Consider the following 22,655-nt stretch of genomic DNA (forward strand, 5'->3'; position numbering starts at 1 on the left):
AAACTAAAGATTTCAATTATTGACTTGCTGAGTCTCCTAGGCATGGAAATTCTCATGGAAACACTTATGATTGTGATTGGCTGTTAGTTGAACCATGATAAACGAAGCGAGAAACATGGATTTCTAAATTGTTGAAAGCTTATTCCATGAAAAAACATTTCTAATCGTTTACAGCTACATCTTCAATTATACTTTTATACCAATAGGACCTTTCATGTTGAATTTAGATACTTTTAGAGTCACTCTTGTAACTAGCAAAAAATGTGAAAAACTAAAATATGATATAAGTTGGATAAAAAGAAACTGAAGTAGTCTAAAGTCGTCTTTTTTTAATCTGATAATGTAAAGTTTATTTTGAAAAAATAGCAGAAACCACCTAAGAATAATCGAATATTTTGATTCTGAATTTTTTTATAAAAAATTGTTCAATAGCATTATGACCACATGATTAAATACAACATTTTTGACTTTGATAATGGGCAGATTCGCCTTGTTTGCATAGTTATTATATTTCTGCTCAAATTATGACTCCCAACCTCCAAATTATCGGTTTTAAAATTTTACTTCTCATGATTTGCATTTCATCGGTAAGATTTGAAACCATCAGGACCGTCTGGATCAAACCTTATCTGAACTGTAAACACTTTTCTTAACCAAATTTCTAAAAATTGATGTACTGGGCGCATTTATCCTTGACGCTCGTGTGTGCTAATGACTTGAGAACTAATAGCCAGATCTTGATGATATTCAGTCAACAGAGCTTCCCAAATCGCATAAACATGAATTCGAACACTCAAGGTCATCCAAGGTCACTCAGCTATTTGACCTCAGAAGGTCATATTCTGAGAGCTCCAACTTTTTTCGATTGAATCATGTCTGTCACGTGTTTATAACTCATTCCAGAGGAAAGTTGAACGAATTTTCAAAAAAAATCAATTAACTGAACTCGTATCTTTCCCATTTTGGATTTATGGTTCCTCAATTTGGAGGATTCTACTAACCGAATATCATCAAGATATGATTTTTGACTTTCAATTTATTAGCACAGACGAGCGTCAAGTATAAAAAAGCCACTCTTTCCTATTCCAATGTACCTTTAATATCTATCTCAATCTGATGTTTCGTTTAAGCCTAGAGGCAGATGGCGTAGCACGAATACAAAGTTGATTGAGGAGAGGGAATTTTATAACCATCGGTGATTAATCGATTACCTCACATTTTCCAGAAAAAGTAACAAATTTACAAAAGTTTACCTTCGATAGAATGTTAAAATTGCAAGAAACAGTTTAAATTAATCAAATGTAATTAATCATAGTTGAGTTTCCAATTTTTGCCCTCGATTGAACATTTTTCCTCTTGTATTGAGAACATTATGCTTCATTACCTTTACCTTTTCACCTGATCAAAATCTTAATCTAAATGAGATGCAGAGTTTTTTTTTGTTTTCCCATTCTCTTGTTACCCAACTCATATGCATGTATATAAATATCACAATTTACATATTCAATTTATTGCTCAGATCACAAGCCAAATTCAATTTGCAACGAATATCATGAAAGGAAAAGAGAAGAAAGGAAAGAGAGAGAGAGAGAAAAAACGGTTGATTCAATAATAAATAAACTGGATCAAATCAATCAATATTAATTTTATAAGGTTGCTGGTTACAAGAGTAGATCAAAGAGCAGAGAGAAAAAAAAATATTCACTTTAGTTTTTCTTCATTTTTTGCTTCTTCTCTTTATTCCAACCAAATATCCAAAACTGTTTCAGGTAAAGATATCATCATGTAGACCAAATTGAATGTTCATTAACTGTGCCTTTTCCAAAGAAATTCATGGTCAATCGAAGAGCGAAAAACATTTTTTCTCAGTTGCGCTCAACAAGTAAAAATGAATCAACATTGAACATCAATTTGCGCACAACTTTATTAAACAATTTATCTTTCAATTTTAGTTTCATTCCTTGACATTGAATTATTGCTGTTCAAATAACCTGCCATTCATTAATCCAAAAGGATAAATTAATCTTGCTCAATCCGAGTCTATTGAAGAGACGAGGCAAAAAAGCTGAAAAGGTTCAAGTTTCGAAACTTTCGAAATATAATTTCTCAACTCTTTTTTTCCCTCAACATTTTAGAAGAGACAAAAAAAGAAGGAATGAGAAAAAAGGAAAAATTTCACCTTTTCTATTTATCTTGTCTTTTGATGTTTCATTACGTTTTCTGCAAGCTCAACTTCACCATGAGGTATGAAAAAAACAGAGGAAAAAGAAGGAAAAAAGAATAAGAAAGAAACGAGAAAAAATCAAACAAGGTTCGTTCGTTGCTCATCTTTATGATTGTAAATATTAATGAAAAGAAGTTTTTCTCGCCTTCTTTTTACTCTTCTTTTATGCTCTAGTTTTGACAATAAAACAACTCGAATCGTCAGTAAAAGTGTAACACGAAAAAGTAAAAGAGAAGTAAAAAGTAAAAGGTAAACACTGTTGCACGGAAAACAATCAACTTGAGATTGTCAAGATTTGTGCACAAAATAATCAATCTTTGAATATCTATACAAAGTTGAAGCTCGAAAGGAAAAAAACAGTGAAAAGCAAATCCAAATGTCAAAAACTTATTGCTAAGTCCAAGTCAAAAATGGAACATTAATTTTCACTCTTTTTCCTTTTCTTGTAATTCAATATCTTCATGTCAAGAATTTCTTTTTTTTCTCTCTTCACTCCAAGTTGACAGTTCGAAATTGGGTATTTTTCCATCTTTTCTTGTTACTTTTCAACACGAAACAAAAAGAGTTTTATTAATTTTAACTTTCTCTCAGATAGAAAGTTATCTTTTTGTCTTGAAAAACTAACAAGATTAGCAAATGCTTGAGACTCAATGTTAACGGAATTCAATTGACTGATAAATTGAGCCAATTTGGAGCGATAAAATTGGTTTCATTGTTCGAGTATCGATAATGGATTAATATCGTCAAATGGTTGGTTCATGAGATGCATTTGTTGAGAGATTTTTGTGTCTAGAAAAAGATGTTAAATTTGATATCCAATGGAATGGGAAATGCAAAAATGTTTGTAAACTGTTCACGCGTTAAAGAATGGAAATGCTGGAGAAATTGAGTTTCAAGAGAAAGTTTCGAGTTTTTAATGTTTTCTAGATTATGTTCAGAATATCAATGAACATTGCTGTAAACTCGATAATTTATTGCACTAATCATGTTATCAAATTTTCTGTTCACTGTGTGAGTGGGAAGAAGAGTGAAAAAAGGGATTCGATGCAAGAATTTTAAAACTATTTAATTGAACCTTTCCAACTTTTGTATCTTCTCTTTCATCTTCTCTCTGATTACAGTTCATAAACTCATTATGGAATCATCAAGTTAAATAAATTACTCCATTTTTTTTCTCATCTCGTTAGTTCACAGCAATAGTCCAAAAGCATAAGATAATTTTACTCTTTTTTTTCATTTTTCACAGCATCTTTCGTCATTACATGATATTTATGGTTTTACTTGGCAAGCACTTTTGCCATTCCTTGAAGGCAAAGTTTCAATAGAAACAAAAAAAACTGGTTAATCAATTTGCTTCAAATTTTGTCATTATGCATCAAATTAAGTAAACAGGAAAAAAAGAATTTCTAAATTTATCTTTTTTACAGTTCTTTTCCTTTGTCAAACTTGAATAGATTTGCAGCAATTAAGCAAATTCAGACTTTAAAGATGATTCAAAGAAGGTAAATCAACAGTAAAAATTGTTCATGTGGCTTCAATAATGTAATTAAAAGAAGGTTTGAAAGAAACTTCGAAACCTCAAAACTCAAAATTTCGACTCTGGTTAAGATTTCCATCAACAGAATTAATTTGAAAGAACATTTAAATACACAAAACGTTGGCTCTGAAAAACAGTTTTCTTTCTAAAATGACTCAGCAACCCTTAATCTAGAAAATTTTAAAATTTTTTTGATACTAAGCTCAAGGTGGTTCAAGGTCGTTTTTCGGAAAATTCATTTATGCGCTTTAGAGGTTGAGTGGAAATAATTTGGCGATATTGAGCCATGAAAATAATTCACACAAAGTTTCATTTGTCAAAAGCTTTGATTCATGAGTTTTGCAGGTTTTCATGTTCGATAACTCAAGCAATTGATTTTCACGATTCAACTTGAAACATTCAATTGTGCTCTAAGATTAATTTAGATTTGCTTTTTGCGCAATTCGATGGTGATATTGAGAAAAGTCTTTTCAGATTAGATTTTGAATTTACAATTGAATTTATTAAAATATTGTGCAATGAAAGAGTCAAGCTCAACTTTAAAGTTTTTTGACTTTTCAAGGTTGTCTTCTGGTTTTAAATTCAAATTTGTCAAATGCTTTCTGTATGAAAAGATTGTCAAACTTTGAGCTTGTTTACCTTTGAATAAAGTTTTCAATTTTGTCGAGGAAAAGTTGATTGAAAAAAGTGTTGGAAAGTTGAGTTTGATAACTTTTGATTCACCCCAAAAGGGTGAAAATTAATGAACAATGATGAACTGCTCATTGATTGGAATGAACAAAATAATGAATCTTGAAAAGTTGATAAACTTTGCTGAATAAAAATGGAAAATGTGTTGACGAAAGGAAATTAGTTTCACATGATATCTATAAATATCAAAGTTTGTGTTTGTACAATTTTGAGTCAAGGAAAGGCAAAAAAAGAGTGAAACAAAAGTTGAAAATTCAAATGAAGAAATAATGAATTGGAAAGGAAAAAAATGTTGAACCTGAAAGGAAAGAAAAAGTATGAAAATGAACAATTGATTAGTGGAAATGATAAATATGCTCTAAAAGTGAAAAGACGAGAAATCAACATTCAGCAAAAGAAAAGATTCGCAAGAAAATTCTTTGATTGAACGAATTTTCTCGCTTAAAAAAGAGTTATAATGAAATGTTTTATATTCAAGATTGTTGTAACAATAAAGCGAAAAAATGGAATAAAGAAAAGAAAATATTTTTCTTTATCAAAACATTTCGAGCAAGTCATTGCTGAGTAATAATAGAATAAACAGTTTTTGGTCTTTCAACATTCATGATACTTTTGTCCATGAAAACGGTAATCAAAAACAAAGAACAATTCTGTCATTTCGATTCATCAACAAAAAAAAGAATTAAACATTTCAAACATTTCGTTGGAATTGCTCGAAAAGAAATGTCCGAAAAGTTTCGAGCCAATTGCAAAGAGAAAAGAAAAAATTTTCTTTCGAAATTTCGAGTATTCTATTGAAGCTTGAGAATTGCGAAAAATTGGAAAAGTCGAGTTTGGAGAAAAAGAAAATTCTATTTGAAAAGAAAATTATTCGATTCGTTAATTACTTCGAAAAGATTTTTTCAAAGAATTTCCATTTCTTTTTCTATGCAAAATCGCTATAAACTTGAATCGATACTGATCCGAGTTGAAGAGCTTTTAGTTTACAAAATGTTCGTTTGTTTTAGATGTCGAACTTTGAATGAAAGTAGAAAAGTTTTATGAACATTTTAAAAAAATGTCATTTTCTTTTCAAGAAAATTATCTGAAAATGTTGTAATAAAAAGTAATATTATTGAGCCAATATTTGTGCATAAATACAGTACTTATGAAAAGTAGTTTATCAACTTATTCATATTGGGCAAAGTAAAACAAAATTGACTCTTATATTCACATGGCTTTTTCATTGTCGTTGATGATGCTTTTGTCCTTGGTTAAACCATTGAAAATGTCCATTAAAGAAGTTCATGTTTATCTCACTATTGTGATAAATGTTGATGAAGGTAGAATGCAAAAGATGAAATCAACTTATTAGATTGATATTGTTAACATTGAGTGTCATTAAACGAGTGAAAATACACTTTGTTTGTCATTTTTGTCGAGAAAATAAAATCAATAATGTGAATAGTTTTGGGTTTACTTTTCAAACAAGAGCAAAAACATCATTTTTTTGTTAATAATAGAGATAATGTTAGGGATAATATTGTTGACAAGAGATAAATAGAGAAAATAGTTTTTTCTATCTTCCCTCATTGTTCAAAGAATATCAAGATTTTCAGAGTTTTCCTTACCAAAATATTCATGAGTATTTCGATCATTATCTTAAAACATTTCTTCTTCAAATGGCTCGAATATTAATAATGAAATTTCTGAAAAAAATTCTCTTCTTTTTGCACAGCAACAACGAAGACCGTCCAGTATTGATGCAGTGGGACGTTCAACGCCTTCCGAGTTGCCGAACAGAGGTGAAGCTCTGGCTAGGTTGCAAACTCCAAACTTGGGAGCCAGGTATGAAGGTCGAAATTTGGCCATTCCAGGAAATTTGCCGAGTCGTCGATACTCGTCTATTGTTGTAACTAAAGAACGGTATTCATCGAATGAAGGGTTGAATGAAAGGCGCACTTCTGATGAGTTGAAGAGCTCAACATTGGGTGAGAGTTTGATGCATAAAGAGACAATTATGTATAGATCGAGAGATGAACTTATATCAATGAGTGCCAATGAAGCGAATATGATTGGAAGGTCGACTCCGCCCGGAGTCTCGATAACCCATGATAATCATCGAGTTTTGGGTAAATCATTTTCCGCCTCTGATAGTTCATTGGAAGATTATCCAATGGATTCTACTTCAAAGTCAACTCATGGGTCGACACTAGAGGGGGGTGAGCTTAGTGTGCTAAAACGACGTCGATCTCAGAGATCGCGGTCAGTCCATCAAAGTAATCGTCTTATGGGTTCTGATGATGTCTATGATAATTCCATCCAAAGTACCAGTTTACATGGCAGCAGCAGTAACCATTTAAGCACTCATCACGCTCACCCACAACAGACCCAAAAGTTGACCGGTAATGCTTCCACTCTGGGTACAACAAATCCCATACTGAGGACCTCTTACGGAGCTCTCAATGGACCCGAGTTTTGGGATTCAAGTGAAGCCTGTAAAGGAGCTAAACGTATCAACAAAAATGCCACCAATGGGAGTGCCAATGCTTTCAATTTGCCCATTGTTTATAATGAAAATAATGTCAATGTGAATAACATGATAAATAGTAACATGACTAACAATTTACGACATATTGCCTCAGACGTTGCCCTTTATTCACCGCAAAATGATAATAGACGTAAAAGTGATTCCCAGTCATCAGAGTACAGTGATATTCGCATTCCCAGTCCACCTCAAGAGTCAATGTCACCCTCATCTCCCGACTACTCCAGGTCACCAAGAGAGTCTGCCGATTCAGATATGCTTGGATTACGTGAGTTTCTGAAACTTTTTATACAAACGACTAACGATCAAAAATCCAAGAGTCTTAGACTTTTCGAGTTTCCAAAAAATTCATTTTTAGACGAAGAATTTTCTCCAGAAAATTGAAACTAGGGTAGATTGCAATTTCCCAAATTTCAACCTCAGAAAGTATTGCTCAGAGAATTTCGAAATTTTCAAATCAAACTTTTGATTACTTTAAATTAATTTTTCTTTTCGAATTTTCTGTAATTTTCAAGAATTTTCTAGTCATGAAAAGAATTACGATTCCAAAATTAGAAATTTTCTCTCTACTTGTGAATGAAATCTCTGTATCAACAAACAATACTCGAACAAGAGTTATTCTCGAAATGATGACTTTCCAATTCTCCCACAACTATTACCATCGATAGCATCAATTATCACTCTAACGCAATGAAAACACTCCATGAAAAATTATTAACAGCCACTTGATCAATTGGACAGCAATTTATTTTCCATCTTTATCATTGTAACCAAAGAGAAGAAGAAAAAAAGAAAAGGCAATTTGCTTTCACTAGTAACCTCATCATTTCCCATCATCTTGTCATCCTCTTCTTTCCCACCCTCATCATCATCATCATTCCAAGAGCATAAACTATCTTGAACCATTTCCTTTTTATTCGAGTCTTTACCTTTTTCTTTCCTACTTCATCTTTTTACTATCTCTTTATCACTCTCATCATTCACAATCTTTATCCGTCCATCTTTTTCTTCATTTTACCTCTTTTCTTTTTTTCCCTCCTCTTAACACATTTCATCAGAGCATTCAAGATGACGATGAAGAGTAAAATAATATCAGCACAAGAAAAAGAAAGGATGAAAGGGAAAAGACGTAAAAATAAGAAGAAAAGAAGATGAGAGAAGAAAGAAGAAGAGAAAAAAATAAAGAATAAAGAACACGAATGTTTACCAAGCTTTACCATTACACATCAATCACTCCCGAGAGAAAGACTTTTCAGCCTTTTTACCTTTACTTTTATTCATTTTCAGGTCAACCTGAGTATAATAATAAGTACAAGGTGTAGTAGTATTAATGTTTTCCCTGAGAAGTTACGAGTTTATTTCAGCCTTCTTCTTACTCCATCTCATCATGCTTGCTCTTCATTGCAACCTCTTTACTCCTCTTCACTTCTCAATTTAAGGCAACTTGTAACATTTATCACTGTTTCACTCCCAGTGTATTATCATCATTATCATTTCCAAATGATAACTCATTAATATCAATATTATCTTTTAACATCAGCATTTTTGCCTTTTACCTTTTCACATAACTTCATTTCATCAGGCACAACCAGCAACAACAATAAACTCAACAAAAGCAAACTGTTCACTTAAATAATTATTTTCATCAACAAGAATGTTCAACTTCCAATATTTCTTATTCTTTCAAGTCAACGATGGCCAACAATTTTCATCTTGCCTTTCTTCTTCTTCTCTCTTTCAGCAACTCACAAACCTTTTATATTATTTAACCTTCATGTATTGTTGGTTCAGAATTTCATTTACAGATTCTTCTTTTATCCATTACAGGCCAGCAATCAGTTAACAGTTTTACCACTTATTGATAATTGATGTGATAATATTGGCTTGGTGAAGAGAGAAAAAGAAGCCCAGAGTAAACAAATTACATTTTATTCGCATATATAAACTTTTCTACTCCATGATATAATATTGCATTGAATAAACATATTTATCACTCCCAATCAGTTAGCATTCTATTGAAAAATAATCACTCCACATCACAAGTTGCCTTCCCAAAGCAAATGAAACTTAACAGATAATTTCAGTTTGCAAATAACATTCCAGATCAATAATCAACACAATAAGATTACTCTCGAGGCATTCTTATATCATATCAATATTCACTCCCAGCATTCACTCCCAGCCTTCCCTCCCAGTATTTACTCCCAGCAAATATGATAACAATTATTATGGGATTATTATATTTGCAGCTTTTATCTTTCATCGTTTTATTGTATTTCACTTTTCTTTACATTGTTTCAATTGATTTCATGATTGCCATGTTTATCTAAAAGAATATCATTTATCGTTTTACAATTGCAGCAACAATTGGACCTTTGCCCACGCAACGTCGATCCATCCCTTCGGTACTGGTTGACAATGCAGTGGATACTCATCATCTTACCCTTAAAGACTGTTTCCCTCGTCGTTCCAGCACAGGTCGAGCTCTACCTCGAATACCTTCTGAACAGGTAAGATCATTTTTTATGCAAATCTTTTTTCTCTCATCGAAAGCGATCAACAATTTGAAGTGAAAAAAAAGTTTTCAATTATGCTAACCAGATGCTTAGGAATGTAAATATTGCCTCTAATTGAATTCAATTTTGCTTGGAGGTAAAGGTTGGAATTAGCTTGAAATAATAATCATCACTATGCAAGTTGCTATCCAATAATGGGAAAAAACTTTTTCCATCAAAATTATAAAGGAATTTTTGTTCAATAAAATTGAATGAGAAAAAAATTGAAAAATTCCAACTGCTTTTTTCTCAACCCTTTTTCTCTATGTTGATACGGAAAAGATAAACTTTACTCGAAACACGAATGAAATTCATGATGAAATCAAAAGACAATTTTCTTCTCTGTACATAAACAATCCATTACATTTACGTGATTATCATCAATATTCATCTTTGTTCATCTGAACTGGAAAAGAAGAAAAAAAGATTCAAATTCTGTTGAGAAAAAAAAGAAAACATTGAAACATTTTCTCTTTCTTTGTTTCTCATCAGAAAAGTTCAAACAATGATATTGACACATTATTAATAACAAACTTTTCGAGTCAGCATTTTGTTGGCTTTTTGTGCAATACAATAAACAAATGCATTGTGATTCAAAGTAAACATGAGACAAAAAGATGTTTCATGTTGGAATAAATTTATCATTAAATTGATTAAAATGTAATGCCAATTTCATCGAACTCATCAATTTTTGTTCTTCTTCAATCACAAAATGATTCATTTCCATTGATTAGTCAACTTGAATTGGTTCACATTGAGGGAATCGTTCAAGTACAAGAAAAGCCATTTAAACAATTTTACGCCAAATTTTTCGTTCTTTTGCTTTCCTTTCATTTTTCACCTTTCAATGAATTTCGTTTTTCGTTGCTTGCTTTCAAATGTTTACTTGTTTACATGAATCATACTCTGAGCCATTGAGCAAAAAAGAGAAAAAATTTGATTCCATTTATTTGACCTTTTCGTTAGACTTGCCAATCATCATTACCTTTCCTTTTGCAAACAAAAATTTACATTCTTTGACCAACTCTAGTTTTCTCGATTTTCCTTTTCTTTCTCGTTCATTTCATTCCGAATAATAAAACCATGAATTCTAGACAAATTAACCCTTCATGATGGTAACCATTGAAAATGTTTACCCTAATGATGATGATTATCATTATGGTTACCATTACCTTAATTATCGTTGTGTTCAAGCTGAGAAGACAGAAGAAGAGCCATTAAAAGATTCATTTCCTTTGACACTTGCAACCCCAGAAAACAGGTCAAATTATAGTTTAATTAAAATGCATTAATAGGAAACAAATGAAGAGAGAAAAATCATCAACTCAACTCTGGTCAACTGATAATGAACTTGCTCGAACTACGTCAAAAGGTTAACCATAATAGCAATCGATTTTGGAAGGAAAAAAAGTCTCCACTCGAATACTGTTTTAATGTTGAAGCACTCGAATGATCGATTGCCTGGCAATATGCTCGAGTTTGAACTCTATTTGTATCAATGTTCATCTCATCATTTCTCACATTTTCGTTTCGATTGGCAAAGAAATAAATATTGTAAATATCGATTTCGAATCAATGAAACTTGAAAATTTAGAAAAAAAACTTGTTCTCTTGGATTTTGGTCTTTATGAGCGAAAAAGCATTTTGAAAAGCTTAAGAATTTAAATTCTTTTTCAAACTTTTATATTAAAAAAAGTCTTTTAATCGAGAAAAGTATTATGTCTAAGCTTAAGTCTTCATTCTTTCAATTTATCTTTTCTTCGTGTTCAATATCGAACTTTCAGGTTTATCAATTATTCATATTCAGGGAGTTTTTTGACTGGGAGTTTAATTTACTTTGGTAACCAGGAGAGAGAGAAAAGTCTTTTTCTCTTCTTCCATTTGAAAGGTGAACCAAAGCTAGGTTGGTCAGATTGGCAAGTGCATGAAGAGGATTTACAAGGTTAATTAAGATTCATTCAATATGAGAATCGGATATCAAGTGGATCAATGAAAATGGCAAGGTTGATTGGAATAAAAGGCACAAGAAAAGAAAAGGGAATAAAAATTGATGAACAAAACAGAGTAAAAGGTTAAGGATAAGAAAATGCTCTGTTCGTCTATGGATATCATAAAGGTAATGTCCAAGGAAAAAAAATGATGATAAAATGAAGAACAAGATAGAGAGAAAAATATCGAGTAAAAGATAAGCAGAAAAAGGTAGAAAATAAGTTATAAAAGTTGTTAGAGAAAAAGTTGCCTTTCTCTCTTCGCTCTCAGTTGCAAACCAATGTTGACTTGACTTGATGTTGAAAAGTTAATATTATCGATCTTGGGAATTCTTCCTGCTTCACCATTTTCTTGTTCATCAGTTTCATCAGGAGAACAGCAAGGAAAAAAAAGGAAAAACCGAGTCCAACGAGATTGCAAGTCACATTGCAATTTCTTTCCAATTTTACTTCTTTGTGATATTCACTTCACTTTAATCCCTTTCTTTCCTCTACTTTACTCCAACCTTTATCATATTACAACTTACTCTTTACTTCTGTGGCTCTTTAGCTGCGTAGGCAGTCATATCTCAACATTTAACCACGAGCTTGAAAAGTTCATTTTTTTCTATTTTCCTTTTTGTTCGATTGAAACTCAAAACTCGAAATTAAATTCATTAAGATTCTTTGAGATTGATTCAAGGTTACTTTCCAAGCTCAATGAATTTCCAACAATTTTCAATTTGACTTTGAGTGAGCATTGGATAAACGCCATCTACAGATTGAATGGAAAGACAATGTTTACCTGTTGCTGTTGGTTTCATGAAAAGAGAAAAGAAAACAGAAACGAAATTCTATTCTTGGATTTTTTTCTTCTCTTTTCATCAATTCTATCAACTATCTCTGGCACTCTCATGTTTCTCATCCATCTATCATTTCCTTTTCCATACATTTTCTGTCCATCATTTCAGCCATTTTTCTCTGTTCGATTCAAACATTTTCTCCTTCTCTTTACCATCTTCGCCATCATCCAATCATGATCATTGCTTTTTCTCTCCTTCTTCTTTACTCCCATTATCTTATTATTTTCGTCTTGTAATCCAATTGTTGAATTATTTTCTCGCAATAATCCAACAACATTTTCCTTAACAATTTTTCATCTCTTTTTTGCACTTTATTTATACTTTTTTTCCTCTTCCCTTCCTGATGCCATCACACGTTGAGAAAAGCCTTCATGATACAGAATTGATTTACAGTAAAGTTTGAATGAAAAGACATTTTCTTTTGCCTGTTATCCAACCTTGTAAAAGCTTTCAAAACCACAAGAATAAAAATCACATAATATTCAACAGTTGATCTTGAACACAAATTCAACACATGATATTCAAAGTTGTTTTTTTCGTCATTAACATTCGTTTCTAAAAAGTTCAACTTTTCTTATAACATTTCCTCAATCAACATTCTTATCATTATTCAACCACTTCAACAGCCTCAAGTTGAATACACCAAAAAACACGAAAAAATCGAGTTCGAGCATCAAATTTCCCTTTCTTGATTACCTTTACTAATGAATATTTTCATCTTTTGATAACTTTTCCTCCCAGTGAATGAAAAACAAGATTCTCTACAAATTGAGTCAAAACACAAAGCAAAATCTGATCCAATAAGTTTTTCTCAAAATTTTTTTCTCTCCAAAATCAATGTTCTATTCAATGTTAAATATAATTACGAAACTCACAGTTACAAGAAAGATTATGAAACATCGAAATAATCAAAATTTGAAATTTTTGTTGCATTGATTTTTCGTTGGAACGAATGAGCAAAGCTAAAAAATCAATTTTCCGATCAAGATGATGATTAGATAAATAAATAGTGAATATCAATGTTATCATAATATCGATAGCAAATGTTTCATAATGAAGTTTCAGGTTCAGACTAATATGTTTGGATAAACCTTTGAAGCTGTTGATTAAACAGAGAAGAATGTAAACTTGAATATCATGATGGAATGCTTTGGAAGAAGTTTTCTTTAGGTAAATGCGTGAGACTTGGTCTCTACTTTTACTGATCATGATGATGGTTGGTTATGATGGAGATAATGTTTTGCTGTGTGTCAAGATGAAAAATGAACACAAGTAGCAAAAAGTAAAAAGGCAAACCTGGAAAAGTTGGAGTCGCTTTTATCTCTTGTTACCTGTTACTCTTAGTCTGTTGCTTTAACCTTCATTCCAATCGAAACATTCATTGAAATGTAACTTTATCTTCTCCACCAACATTATCAGAAAAACTAGGTCATCGTGTTTACCATCATTCCCTTCATTTCGCCTCTTCACTCCCAGTCTTGAACTTTGATTCCTTTACTTTAATAAAATATTAATCAAAACAACTTTTCAACATTTCCATATTCATTCCGAGCAAAACTTGTAAAAATAAATAATTGATGATTTGATTCATTATGGAAAAGGATGGGAATAGGAATAGAAGAAAAATTTACAGAAAATCAAGTTTCACTCAATTCCAAGTAAACATGAAACGAAAACAACTTTTTTCTAAAAACATTATTCAACCATTTTCCAAACCTTTACAAGCTCAGGAAAAGCGGAAAACATGTTAAGTCTTGATGAGCTAATGATCAACCTTTAATTAGGTTTATCAACTTTTGAGTGAGAAAAGAAAATTTTGCAAAAGAAGAAAAAATTCGTTCCCAATTAGATGATTGAAAGAATCTTCAGGTTTCAAGAGAAAACCATTTTCTCCAAAAAAAAGAGTTTCTTTTAAAATTAATAAATTGATGTGGAAAATGAATGTTGATATTAAATTGGAAAATGCAAAAAAATCGATAAATCGTTACGATTACGCATTCTCTGTACAGGGAGTGATAACTTTACCCTCCAAGTTACGCACTTGATAACAAGAGAAAGACTAAAATCTCAGGTAGAGAAAGTCATTCATGGAAATGAAAGTATATATTTGTAAAGTTTATCGATAATGTATTACATGGTAAAAGGCAGAATGAAATCCCATTCCTTGCAATTTAATCATAATTCAGTTTGAGCATGAATAACAAACCCTTTTAATATCATTATCATGCAACAATATATTAATAACTTGACTTGTAAAACTCGAACTTTCCGTTTCAATCTTTTTTTTGCTACTTTCCATTTGATTGAATAAAGTGAATCAAGAGAAGGAAGAAGAAGAAGAAGGAAAAAAACAAAATATCATTATAATAGTCATGACAAAATATCGGAAGTAAAACTTTTCTCTTCTTGCTGCAATGATGAACAGCAATCAATTTACTTGTAACATTATCACCTTGTTTTTCACTCCCTCAACTTCATTCCTTGTTTCACTATTTTTACCTGCTTTTTCCACCTTCTCATGGGAACAATGAAGAATGAACAATCAACAGTTTATTCAGTTTCATTTGATTCAGTTCTTCTCATCATCAACTGTCAACAAGCTTGCAATTATTGTTGTGATTCGCCATTGTTGACTTTATCCATCATCATCACCTTTATCATCTTTATCAACATTTTTATCTTTTCTTTCTTTCAGAATCTCAAGTTTCTCATGTAATTTTGAAACTTTTTTTCTTCTCTTCTCTTCTTTCCTTTCACTTGCATTTTATTGCATTTCTGGTTAAACTTTTTTTTCTGCTTCTCCTTTCGTTTCGTGTGATTAGTTGTTACAACGATTATTACACTCTTTTTTTATCCCTCCCAGCTCAATGGCTTTTATTCATGTACAACTGGTACTTTGCAACAGATTTTACATGACACTTTCTGGTCACATATTCAGTGTAACAGCTTGTTAGACTGTTTCCAATTATTATGATGCTTATCGAAATTCATGTCGAGTAATTTTGCTTCTTTATCAGATTCAAGGTTTACAGATGAAAAATGTTAGTCGCTTGGAAGGAGTAAATGAAGAGAGCAACAAAAAATACTCCAAACTCATGTTTAGCTTGTTGAACAAGGTTGATTGAAAAATTTATTTTCTTCCAAAGAGACTTTACTAGTTGAGATGTGATTTAATTATTTTTGGCTCATAATTGAAACAGTGAATGATTGAGACAGAAAATTCTGTGAATCTTACAAACTTCTGAAAAATCGCAGAAATCAATCGTTTCAAAGTCGACACGACACCCAATGAGAGCGCGATCCTTTGGAAAAAGTTTTTCTCATCTTTACTTCATGAAATGGATTGTGAATATTTCTATTAATACTTAAATAAGCTATTTTCATTCCGTTCTAACATGAAAACTGTTGATGTCTAAAGCTACTCGTTACATTAAATTGATCCATTATTTATAGCAATCAAGCTCAATTGATCGGACAACTGTTATTTGCTGCAACAACTTTGGCTCAACAGTGTCATTCGAAATTATCTCGAATATTTACTTGACCCTCAACTCATCAAAAGATCGCTTTATTCCTGGCTCATCATTACGAGCAACTTGTCCAAGTTTGACATTGTTTTCAATGAAGTTAAACGAGTCAATTTACACACAAAAACAAAGTCTATTTTGGTCAATGAGTTTTACCAGTTCAACCTTGTGACAACATTTTGACATGTTTTGACTTGATTAGTTTTAAACTTTCAATACTTCAATTAGAGCAACAATGGCTTCATCATGTAAGCTCCATTATTGTTCATTAATCATGATGTGTTCAATAGTGGATCAGCCCAAGATCGGAAGTAAATTTACCCCAAATTCATTAGTGAACAAGTTAAATGACTGTACAAATGAACGACACCAACAAGATGAAACTAGAGTAATTATTTCATCAATCATATTTTTCTGGTCACTTCATCATCATCATAATTGTAGCAAATAATTAGACTAATAATTAATCAAAGTAAGTGTACTGCAAGAGGGAAAACAGGGAAAATCATTCAACTGTCTATTACAATTTTAGGAGCAGATTAAATGAACAAAAGTTTGTGTCCATCAGTGAGAGTAAATAAAGTCGAAAGGAGAAAAAAGAAAGAAAAGGTTGAATCATATTCATGTTAACAAGATAATTAATTGGTTGACAATGGGAAAACAGCGCAATTAATCTGAGTTGAACCAATAATTGAATGATGAGGAAAAGGCAAGTGAAACGAGGAAAATGGAAATTATGAAAAGATGAAAACGAAAAGAGAAAATGAAAATTTCTCTCAAGAGACTCATGATTTTTACATTGCAATGATGTGTTTATAATGGCAAATATTGCATTTAATGGTTGATGGGTTGAGTGCGAAAAGGGTTAAAGAAGATGACTTGAACTTGAAGCAAGCTGAAAAGAGTTTGGACAAGTAAAGAGGTAAAACTGGCGAATGCATGTGAATGAGAATCAAATGTGACTCTAAGTGGATCGATAAGCACTTATCCTTACCTTTACCAATAAGTTGAGACGCATGGGCATGTTGACAAGTTGATACATTATAACATTGGAACTGATGAACAGCATTCGGTAAAACAAGGGAAAATAATGAGAAGAGTTCTGAAAGCATCCGAAGGGAATTTCCTTTCAAATGCCTTTCTTTTGTCAACATTTTCTTCCTTCAATCGATCCGGCATCAACAGTTATATTATCATTTTCATCACCTTGTCGAGTTGTTCACCTGTCGAGACTTGGGCAACGATGCAATGACATTTTTTCCTGTTTCATGTGTCATTGGAAGAAATTTCTTTTTCTAGAAAATAACATTCCTTATTTACAATCGTTCCAGATGGAAACAGACAGATATCAAGCGAAGAGAAAGGAAAAAAAACAGAATCAAACAGAAAGTATTAACTTTTCACTAATCACAAGCCTGCAGGCCATTCTAGACAAGAGTTTACTCCAAATGTGTAACATGGAATCATTACAGGGTGAAATTTTTCGGTTCATTCCAAGTTCTCATTAAACTGACAGAAACCAATTAAAAGAGCTTTTCAATCTTTTCATTTGTGGTTCAAATCGTGGAAAAATAAATTGCTTATCAACACCATAAAACCAGTGTTCAAACAAGTGCATATCTTGTCAATCGAAATGCGAACAATTACAATTTATTCATCGACAAATATTCTTTCAGTAAATTTTGAACAAACATTAAAAATCAAAGTTCTAATAGTTTTCTGAACCAAAAATATTATCGGAATTCAACCGCGATTAGTCGAATGAAATGTGCGAAAATCTCTTTCTCAAAAGTCTTGAAGTTATTGTCATTTTCTATTTCAATTTTTGTGAGAAAATTCCATGAAAGAGTTCAACTTTACAAAAGAAATTTTCTATTGAAAAATCTCTTTTTTCGTTTCCCCAATTATCGAGATTATCATTTTAATGAATTCACTTGCACCTTGAAACATTAAACACTTTTATGTTTACACGAGTCCGTAACACTGGAACTCGAAAAGTCAATTTCACTGGAGAACCCCACAAAACTGTACTGATTTTCTTTCAGTTTCCTTTGATATTCGATGAAATTTTCAGCAAATTGAAAATTTCCAAATTCTTTTCTAAATATAGCCTGTTGCTTATCGAGTATTTTGTTGACTTGAATCCTTTTCCATCTGCGTTCACATTTGGTTAGACAAATGTTTAAACAACTTTTTCTTTTTCCTTGCTTTTCAACTTTATCCAGCTTTCCCTTAAACCCATTCAATTGTTTTTAATTTAAAACTTTACCTTCAACTTGATTCCACCCTTTTCCATCTCCCAATAAATGCTCAATTTTCACCTTATACTCTTCCCTGATCTCCTCTCAACTTGCAACCTTTCAACGTGAACAAACGTAACTCTCTTCCCACTGGCAATGTCAACTAATGTTTTGTTGCCATTTGTTGTCTTTTTTTTTGCTTCTCTTCCTTTCCATTATTGTTGCCTTTCACCTAAATTTAAATCTGATTTACCTCTTATTGTTCTGTAAATGATTGGTTAAACAAATTTGTAAACCCTTTTTAAATGTAAGCCTTTTCTTTATTCAGTTCATTCTCTTCATTTACTCACTCTTTATCCTTTATCCTATTGTATGTTTCCAGCGACTCTTTACATTCTTTCCACTTGAAACCTTTTCTCATCTTATTTACGTCAACAAAAACGAAGCACAAAATTTCATCAAATTTCACCTCTTATCCTGAGTATTCACTTATTATCTTTTATCATTCATTTTGTGTCTTTACTCAATATTATTTATCCATTTCTTTTCATTCCAAATCATATTTACCTTTTATACTGTTTACATGATAACAAATGGAATGCAAAAATGGAATGGAAAGAAAAACATTTTCAAGTTTATTCCATCAAAAGCATAAAGATATTTAAAATTGATAACTTGTTTCAGTTGTTGTTTACTCCATGTAAACATGGAATGTTCAACGTTTCAGATTGCAAGGTAAATCTCGTTAAAAATGACAATCGCGATAATTGGAGAAACGAAAAAAGAAATTTCAATAAATTTCTTTTTCTAAAAATTGTTTCATTGAATTTTCTCACGAAACATTGATGGAGACCAGATAATATTCAAGAATGGTTAACATGGTTTGCTTGACTAATTCATCATCATTATCAACCGAAAGGTGAAGGCAATGAATAAAGAGTGAAAAGGCTCAATTTATATGATAATTTTGTTCGATGCTCTTTTCTTTTGGAATCACTTTTCTTGTTCTTTACCCAATTAGCTTGTACTAATAATTGAACGTCTCGAGTTTGACACATTTTTTATTCTCTCAACATTTGTAAACAGTAAAGTGTTACAAAGTTTGTTTCAATTTACAGGGGAAAAAGTGAACAGAGAATAATGTTGCTCGAATAAATCATGTTTTGAAATGAGTTTGTTACATGATTCACAGTCATCATCATTATACTTGTTTTACCTCAACTTATCCTCTAAACCATTAACTGAAACACACATTGTTAATCAAAATGTTGATCATTATCCAGCGACATTCAACATTTGGAAAAGGCAATATTCAAAATCGAATCAAGGTGGAAATGGAAAAATTCAACTTGGAAAATGACATGAAAAGTTCAATAATTGTTCGAATTTTCCTGGCACATTGGGTGTGATTCAACCATTAACTTGATCCCTGGATAAATTTGAATAAAGAAGAGGAAAGATTAAATTAGTCGATGAAATTGGTTCAAAGAAAATCAACAGTTTTTGGTGAATTGGAATCAATGATTTGTGTTTATCGACTTGAGAGGGAATTGCAACTTTTCTGGGAAAATTTTCTTTTGAGTAAAGACAAACTTTTCTGACGGCGAAATTGATGTTTGATATGAAATTGCTTTTTTTGTAGAAACTTTTTTTCGAAAACTTTTTCTTCACTCAACTTGTTCAATTGTTCAACTGAACTGTTTTACTTATTCATTTTCTTTTCGTTTTCAGTCTCGAAGTTTACTGGAACTACCACAGGGTCGAACTCAGAGCACGCATTCACTCGACTTGCCCAACCCTGATCAACCTAGAAGAGCTTCAGCTCCCGAAGGTGAAAATATAACGATTGTTATTGACGATGTTGACTCGGCAGGTAAGCTTTGAATTTTATCTTTTTTCGTTTTTTTCATGTTTACAATTTTCTCAAGTCATTCAATCAAAGAAACTTTAATTTGCTGTTCATTAAATAAGTAATCATTTCCAAAATTGAATTCATTTCATTAAATCTAAATAATTCAAGTAGAAATTACGATTCGATGAAAGTTTTTCATTTAAAATGATTGTTTACGTGAAAAATTGAACATCTCTTAGAGTGACTTTTAAGGGTTGAAAAGCTGTCAGCATATTCTTTAAATATTTACTGCGAACTTTGATTTCGATTCAATTTACGTTCGTTTATTGATTTAGTATTTACATTTCATTTAATCACTTTGATTAACTTTGAGATGAAAAATGATGAAAATTGAGAAGCAAAATCGAGTTAAACTCGAAACCAATCCAATCAACTAATTGAATAGGCAAAGACAAACAATAAGATGTTATACAAATCTTTATTTCAACTGAACACCATGAGTCAAGTGAATCAACAAGTTGAATAAGAAGAAGAAAAGTCAATTACCTAAAAAGCACAATCAAATCAACTACAAATAATGACATCAAGTTTAGTGGAAAACATTTCTATCTCAATCTTTAAATTACAACTTTTTTCGAGTCTAGAATTAGTCTTTTCCAGACATTTAATTGTTGATTTGGATTTAATTTTCCTTTTCGTTCATGTTTTTTTTTGTTCTCTCGTTCTTTTGTTTTTTAGGAGTTCGAAAGTCAAACTCGCAAATTGAACGAATCATTTTACATCGAGATGAAAATGATGTCAACCCAAGAACTCATGGGTTTGGTCTTGTCGTGATGGGTGGTAAAATAAGTGAAACTGATGGTAAATTATATGCCTACGTTGCCTACGTTGTACCTGGAGGTTCAGCCGATAAAATGTCTCTCAAAGCAGGAGACAAGATATTGGAATGGGATAGAAAGAGTTTAGTCAATTGTACATTTGAACAAGTTTGCTCGATTATTGAGTCCTCACAAAACACGGCCGAACTGCTCATTGAACCTTATAACCGAACGTAAGTAACTTTTCTTCAAATCAACTATTTTAATATCGACGGGGAGAAACTTGTCAAATCTTGAACATATTGAAAACCCAGTAAACCCAAACCCATTTAAGTGAAAGTATCTATGTTTGCTTAATAGTCTTGAGTAAACTATACAAATTATTTTATGATTAATTGAAAGCTCAGTGTTTAAAGTGTTGGATAAAATAGTGAAAAGATCTAGCCTGACGAGGGAACGAGTCTAGGCTCTGTGGCTCAGATGTCTGGCTTTCTCTCAGAGGCCACGGGTTGGAACCTCTATATCTTCGATGGTGTAGACCAAGCTAAGCTTAGCTTGGTATTGCACGAAGGGATTGACTTAGAGCTGTTCATTAATACTGAGATCGGTACTGAAATGGTGTTGTGATATGTTTAGTCGTCTCCCAGAACTCATGGCTAAATATCACTGAACCATTTGAGAATGGATGTTGAATCGGGTTTGGATGATATCTGAATCCAGCAGTTTAGGGAATCTTTTTGTTACTGGAAATTCAATTGAGTGTGTAACACGCATAAAACATATTGAACGTAACTTTTGTGCAATATTTGACTCTTTTATTCGACGATCATGTGCATGGGTCAACTGGTAAGTTGACAGTTTTCCTGCTCACTAATTCTGTGCTTTTTGAGTTATTCAAGACTGGAGATGATTTTGATGAGAAAAATGTTGAGTAAATATTGATATTATTTTACAAGGAAACAAGAGGGATCAACATTGAAAGATTCATTAGTTTCAAATTGAAATGTGATAACAAGTTGTACATGACAGAGATAATATTCTCAGACAAACTGATTGATTGATTTCCTGAGTTTCATTCTCTACTTGTCTCTTCATTGAAGCTTTTCTTACAAAAAATTAGCATTCAGGAAGCTCGGAGTTTTCAGTAAAGACAAAATCGGTAGCTTATTTAAAGATCAGTGTTTTCCGAGTTACATTTAATGGAAAAATTCCAATTAATCGTTAATATCATCTTTTGCAGTTGCACAAGAAATTTAATAATGTTTCAAGACGGAATTTCACAAGAAAATTCGTAATTTTTTTAAAGTTGATTCACAAAGAACTACGAAACCTTCCAATGTCATGTTATGATTTATTTTTGATTCAATTGTTTTCATGTTTTACAGTAACTCATTGCAAAATCTTGAGTTATAATTAAATCCAAAGCTATTTTTATTTCACAAACTTCATCAACTCATTGATTTCAAACTTTCATTATTTTATCGTTTGTCAACAGATGTTTGGAATCGACAAAAATGAATGCAAGTAAAGTGTAGTGCCATCTGTTGTAACCTTTTCCATCCATTTTCAGGTTCCATTCAAAGTCGAGTTTCGAAAAATTTCCTTTTACTTGGTTCGATTCTCGCTTCCAATACCTTATAGCATCACTTTCCTTTGCAGTCGTGTTTCGATCCGATGTCTAAAAATATTTAAAGAAGATCGATCTCTAAAAAATAAATTCTTTTCGAGTTGAAATACAGAAGCAATAGTTCGATGAAAAATCGATCATTTTCTTGTGAAATCTTGTTCGATAACATGAAAACATTCTCAAAGTCGATGCTAAAGGCAATGAGCTTTGGAAAACGAAAAAAGCCAA

At 31.8% G+C, this 22,655-nt stretch overlaps 1 protein-coding gene across 1 annotated transcript in view; it reads left to right on the forward strand.

Moving 5' to 3' along the window:
- Positions 1 to 22,655, forward strand: part of Fife (regulating synaptic membrane exocytosis protein fife) — a 44,566-nt gene that overhangs the window by 17,283 nt on the left and 4,628 nt on the right. The window contains exons 4-7 of the mRNA XM_015932448.3: positions 6,169 to 7,246; positions 9,340 to 9,488; positions 19,862 to 20,003; positions 20,721 to 21,033. Of these exons, the coding sequence (XP_015787934.2) occupies positions 6,169 to 7,246; positions 9,340 to 9,488; positions 19,862 to 20,003; positions 20,721 to 21,033 (1,682 nt within the window). The remainder of the gene's footprint in view (positions 1 to 6,168; positions 7,247 to 9,339; positions 9,489 to 19,861; positions 20,004 to 20,720; positions 21,034 to 22,655) is intronic.

This window comes from Tetranychus urticae, chromosome 3, assembly GCF_039701765.1.
Source record: "Tetranychus urticae isolate SD_2017Ah chromosome 3, NJAU_TeUrti_SD_1.0, whole genome shotgun sequence".
Taxonomy (NCBI): domain Eukaryota; kingdom Metazoa; phylum Arthropoda; class Arachnida; order Trombidiformes; family Tetranychidae; genus Tetranychus; species Tetranychus urticae.